This window comes from Sebastes fasciatus, chromosome 1 (assembly GCF_043250625.1).
Source record: "Sebastes fasciatus isolate fSebFas1 chromosome 1, fSebFas1.pri, whole genome shotgun sequence".
In the NCBI taxonomy this organism is placed as follows: Eukaryota; Metazoa; Chordata; class Actinopteri; order Perciformes; family Sebastidae; genus Sebastes; species Sebastes fasciatus.
Window position 1 is genome coordinate 11665877 of NC_133795.1, and position 6290 is coordinate 11672166.

Genomic DNA, 6290 nt, shown 5'->3' on the forward strand with positions numbered 1-6290 from the left:
ATGGTGACATTTATGTTTTAAACTGTACATGGTCCTTTTTAAATAATAATAAAAAAATGTTTGGGGCAGAAAAGTTATCAATAAACATGGTGCGTAAAAATAGAAACAATGCCTATATAGCTCCTATAATGAAATGTCAATAAGTTAATTATAGGGTATACTAACATCATTTTGTGGGATTTGGTCTTGATGGAACCATGGCCCATTAAGAGTTGTTTATGTTTATCTGAAGTTGCTTGTTTTAAAAAAAAAAAGAAAAAGTAACTATTGTTAACTTCCCCATGCACTTTTTTTCTTTTTTCTTTTGGAGTCCAGGTCCAGCCCATCTCGCTCCTGATTGGCCGCCTCTCTCTCCACGCCTGCCTTTATTATAAGCCCTCTGCGCTCAACAATTTGGTCACATAAACATGAGGATACCGTCACCTTAGGGCGCACCAGCAACTAACTTTGTGCAGCAACTCTTTTTCCACTGTGTGTCCAGTCCGGACCTGTATGGCCCCATCATCGATCACCATGTCAGCTTTGACCAGCAGAGTTGAGATGCAGAGCAGCACCAGCCTGAGTTCCTCCGCAGCAGCAGAGGAGACCGTCAAACCCAAAGTGGCTATCTTACCCTTCAGCGTGGAGGCTCTGATGGCGGATAGGAAACCCAGCAGAGAGGTGGTGGTGCTGGCATCATCTCCGGATGGTCCCGGGACGTCCCTGGGCGTCAGGATGAGCTCTTTCGGTAGTCTGGATACTTCTGCTCCTTCTGCTTTACCCATGAGCTCTCCGTTTTCAGTGGGCGACATCATGAACATGCCAGAAGACGTGTTGATTAAACCAGAGAGTCCGGACAGTAACGACAGGACTTCATGGCTGCAGAGTCCTCGTTTTTCTCCAACACCTCCAAGTAAGTTTGGTGTCATATATGCATTATAATATATTACAGGAATTAATCTAGGCAAGCTTTATTTTTAGAGCACATTTCAGCTGTTAACTGCTAAACAGTTATAAAAACATTAAAGATTAGAAAATAAAAAACAAGCTAAAAATAAAAGCTAAAATAGAGTATAACACACCAGAGTAAAAGCTCTAGTGCAGTATACGATTTTTATCTGGTTTAATAAAAGGCAGCAGCAGCAAACAGGAAAGTTTTAAGCTTTGATTTAAAAGAGTTGGAGTTGGTCCTGCAGGTTTCTGGGAGCTTGTTCCAGATATTTGGTGCATAAAAACTGATTCTGCATGTTTAGTCGTGACTCTGGAGACACTAAGCAGACCTGATCCAGATGACCTGAGAGGTCTGGATGGTTCATAACATAGCAGAAGATCTGACATGTATTTTGGCCCTAAACCAGCAGCAGTATTTTGAAATCAATATTCTGTATTAAATATGTGTAATGTTATGCTCATGTTTTGACTTTAATATGATTTATTTCTTAGTGTTTGGAAACTTTTTACGCAAAGTCTTTTTTGTGTGGGTTTGCCATTTCGCATCGCAACCCAAGGTTGTTTTTTTTGTTTTGTTTGTCTTTTGCTCAAAGTCTTTTTATTATTGGTATTCTGTACAAAATCCAATAATCAGAATCAGAATCAGAATGGTGTTTATTGCCAGGTGTAAGAGGTATACACTGGGAATTTGCGTTGGTTTTGTTGGTGCAAGTCAAACAGTATAATAACAAAAGAATAGATAAAAACGTTAGAATAAAATAAGAATACAATTTCTACCAATATACAATATACAAAATAAGCTATAAAGTAAATAATTGTATAAACAAATTATACGCCCCCCCCCCACCCCCCCCTAATAAACAATTACATGTATACATTTAAATGAATTAAATCTGATAGCAACATGAATGAAACATATACCAAACAAACAAACAAAACAATTTAAATAAAATAAAAGAATAACAAAAAATGTAATATGAGGTCAGCAGTTTAAAACCTCAATGTCAGTTGTATCCATTTTTTCTATATAGATTAAAAAGGGTCTCCATATAGCATAACATTTCTGAGCACACCCTTTTGTAGTATAGCGAATCTTCTCCAATACCAAATGATGTATGAGATCTTTAAAATCACATCCTAAAGGTTGGAGGATACTTCTTCTCCTTCCATTTAAGAAGTATACGTCGTCTATAGCTAAAAGAGATGCAAAAGCTATCATATTCTAAGATGTACATGTCTTGTGGTGCTATAATCGAAATATTGCAGTATAGTAGCAGAAGGTCCTATGGTTCTATATAACCAGAGGTTTTTAAATGAAAGCGTTACAGACATTAATTTATATTAAATATGTGTAATGCTATGCTGCATGTTTGGACTTTAATATGATTTATTTCTTAGTGTTTGGAAACTTTTACGCAAAGTCTTTCAGAATCAGAATCAGAATCAGAATCAGAATTAGAATCAGAATCAGAATCAGAATCAGAATCAGAATTAGAATCAGAATCAGAATCAGAATGGTGTTTATTGCCAGGTGTAAGAGGTATACACTAGGAATTTGCTTTGGTTTTGTTGGTGCAAGTCAAACAGTATAATAACAAAGAATAGATAAAAACGTTAGAATAAAATAAGAATAAAAAATTGAAATTATACCAATATACAATATACAAAATAAGCTATAAAAAAAAAGAAAAGTGATGTGCCATTACGCATCGCAACCCAAGGTTTTAAATGAAAGCGTTACAGACATTAATATATATTAAATATGTGTTATGTTATGCTGCATGTTTGGACTTTAATATGGTTTATTTCTTAGTGTTTTTACATATGGAAACTTTTACGCACTGTCTTGTGTGGATGTGCCATTACGCATTGCATCCCAAGGGTTTAAATGAAAGCGTTACAGACATTAATCTATATTAAATATGTGTAATGTTATGCTCAAGTTTGGACTTTAATGTTAGCATGCTGATGTTCATTTTTCATTTTCATTTCAAAATGTATTCGAACATGTAGAATAAAAAAAAAAATTAAATAGGCAGTAAGAAAAATAAATTAAAAAATTAAAAAATTAAAAAAATAAATCAAAATTTGTTTCTGACTGTCAACTTGTTGGAATGATCATTCTCTGTTTCTTTGTTTTTTGTTTTTTATTTTTTTCATTTTATTATATATTTTTTATTTTATTTTTTTAAATATGATTCATTTCTTAGTGTTTGAATACTTTTACGCACGGTCTTGTGTGGATGTGCCATTACGCATTGCAACCCAAGGTTTTAAATGAAAGCGTTACAGACATTCATCTGTATTAATTATATTAATTTATTTCGAACATGTAGAATACAAAAAAATAAAATAAAAACAAAGAAAAAGAGAATGATCATACCAACAAGTGGACAGTCAGAAACAAGAAGTATTTACATACAATGAAAAGCACAAGTCAAGTCAAGTCAAATTTATTTCTATAGCACATTTAAAACAACATGAACTGACCAAAGTGCTTTACAGACATAGGCAGAATAAAAACAGAATAAAAACAGGTCAACAGAGCAGACAACAAAATCACACACATCCACAGACAGAGACCAAGATAAAATCCATGAGTAAAACACTCTTATAATGATCATTTATAAAAGGCCAATTAGTAATCACAATTCAAGTACATTCAAAAGCCAAAGAAAAGAGGTGTGTCTTGAGCTGTGCTTTGAAAGACTGCAGATCTGATGAGGAGAGGCAGTAAGAAAAATAAATAAAAAAAATAAAAAAAATAAAATGTGTTTCTGACTGTCCACTTGTTGGTATGATCATTCTCTTTTTCTTTGTTTTTTATTTTATTTTATTTATTATTTTTTTAATTTAATTTTTTTTAATATGATTTATTTCTTAGTGTTTGGATACTTTTACGCATGGTCTTGTGTGGATGTGCCATTACGCATTGCAACAAAGGTTTTAAATGAAATCTTTTTGTCCTCCTCACAGGAAGACTGAGTCCTCCTGCCTGTCCTTTGAGAAAACACAAGACCAACAGAAAGCCCCGGACCCCCTTCACCACGTCCCAGCTGCTGGCCCTGGAGAGGAAGTTCCGCCAGAAACAGTACCTGTCCATCGCAGAGCGCGCAGAGTTCTCCAGCTCCCTCAACCTGACGGAGACCCAGGTCAAGATCTGGTTCCAGAACCGGCGAGCCAAAGCCAAGAGGCTGCAGGAGGCAGAACTTGAGAAACTGAAAATGGCAGCTAAGCCCATGCTGCCTCCAGCTTTCGGGATTTCCTTTCCTCTGGGTGCTCACGTGCCGTACGGCTCGCACCCGTTCCAGAGGCACTCTCTGCCGGTCTCCCCAGTGGGACTGTATGCAGCTCACGTCGGATACAGCATGTACCACCTCACCTGACAGGGACGCACGTGCAGTGGGACACGAGGGGGTTTAGACTACTTTCTGAGCTCAAGAGGGGGGTACCTGCGGACAGGTGAGGTGACACTAAACACTAAATAAAGAGGCATGTCAGGAGGCCAACACCTCCAAAGCAGACCCTCTGAGGACCTTGAAGTTTATCCACCTCTCTTGACCTCACCAGTAAGGTCACACTGCAGAAATAATCCAACTTTATTAGTCATTTAGTCTTAAATCTGTATTTGCCAGTGGACTTAATCACAATGCCAATCAAGATTGATAGTATTTCAGAAAATAATCTGAGACTAAATGACTTTTAAGGTGGACATTTTTTGTTGTGCAGTGGTGGAAAAACAATTTTGCAGGCCAATGATATCACGAATGGACAGTCAAGTGTGGACACTAGACTGTGTGCCACAGTGTGTCAAAGATAGCCCACGTGCAGTGGGACACGAGGGGGTTTAGACTACTTTCTGAGCTCGAGAGGGGGGTACCTGCGGACAGGTGAGGTGACACTAAACACTAAATAAAGAGGCATGTCAGGAGGGCCAAGACCTCCAAAACAGACCCTCTGAGGACCTTGAAGTTTATCCACCTCTCTTGACCTTCACACACTGCAGAAATAATCCAACTTTATTAGTCATTTAGTCTATTTGTCAGTGGACTTAATCACAATGCCAATCAAGATTGATATAAATCCTATTTCTGAAAATAATCTGAGACTAAATGACTTTTAAGATGGACATTTTTGCGGTGCAGTGATGGAAAACTATTTCGCAGGCCTATGATATCACGAATGGACAGTCAAGTGTGGACAGTAGACTGTGTGCCACAGTGTGTCAGAGATAGCCTCCTCTAGCTTCACCAGCCAGGTAAAAAAAACAGCTTCTAAAGTAAGTCAGGACCTTGAAGTTTATCCACCTCTCTTGACCTCGCCAGTGAGTTCACACACTGCAGAAATAATCCAACTTTATTAGTCATTTAGTCTTAAATCTGTGAGTCATTCTATAATTAGGGGTACATTTCATGTCAACCAAAAAGTGAAGAAATCAGTTTTCTTTTTTGATAAATAATTTAGTTGTTACCATAATATACCCCCCTAAATGTGCTAAATTCATAAATTGCCAATCTTAAACTCTAATGACTTTTTAAATATTTTAATGAAAATAAACATTTGATTCATTATTTTGCCAACTGTGTTAAAGACAAATGTTGTGTCATATAAACCATGAGGTACAAGGTACTCCACATTTTTACTACAAAGTTTTTGAGTCTATTCACCAAAGGTTTTAAGGTTGTCTGTGTAACTGATTTGAAAATATGAATTTTGAGCTTCATAATGGACATTTTATGGGATGCTATCAGGAAGGATGAATATTTTTTCAACAGAAATACACATTACACTGAATTTAGAGTTATTCACCATCCTTATGTAAGACTTCCACAACTAAATCACAATGCCAATTGAATAATCTGAGACTAAATGACTTTTAAGATGGACATTTTTGCAGTGCAGTGGTGGAAAAACTATTTTGAAGGCCTGTGATATCACAAATGGACAGTCAAGTGTGGACACTAGACTGTGTGCCACAGTGTGTCCTCTATCTTCCCCAGCCAGGTAAAAAAAACAGCTTCTAAAGTAAGTCATTTTGCACCAACAATCTTCATGCATCGTTGGGGCTGCTGTCACACTGCAAAAAAAAACAACACAATTTTTTGTTGCATTCATATCAATGCGTATAACTATAGTTGGGTTACTGAATCCAGTGTCAATGAATGCTCTTTGTGAATTTGGAGAACCACAGCATTTGTTTTTATTTTTTTTCTATAACAGCACTGTCTGTTGTTGGATTGATTCCCTTCGGAAGGGATATGTGTACTGTAAAATAATGTATATTTGAAGAATATCCTCATTTATATTATGAATATATTTGTGACATAACTTAACAATAAATTGTTTATTCTTTTTCATTA

The 6290-nt window shown here is 36.4% G+C and overlaps 1 protein-coding gene across 1 annotated transcript; it reads left to right on the top strand.

Moving 5' to 3' along the window:
* Positions 1-380: 380 nt before the first annotated feature.
* On the top strand, positions 381-6290 carry msx1a (muscle segment homeobox 1a). The gene is made up of 2 exons (XM_074629312.1): positions 381-892; positions 3907-6290. Exons 1-2 carry the CDS (start codon positions 493-495, stop codon positions 4314-4316), a joined length of 810 nt encoding a protein of 269 aa, XP_074485413.1. The 5' UTR covers positions 381-492; the 3' UTR covers positions 4317-6290.

Coding starts and splice junctions, on each gene's coding strand:
- msx1a (XM_074629312.1), top strand. CDS start 493: ATGGCCCCATCATCGATCACCATGTCAGCTTTGACCAGCAGAGTTGAG. Junction 893..3,906: donor TTTTTCTCCAACACCTCCAA/GTAAGTTTGGTG, acceptor TCCTCCTCACAG/GAAGACTGAGTCCTCCTGCC.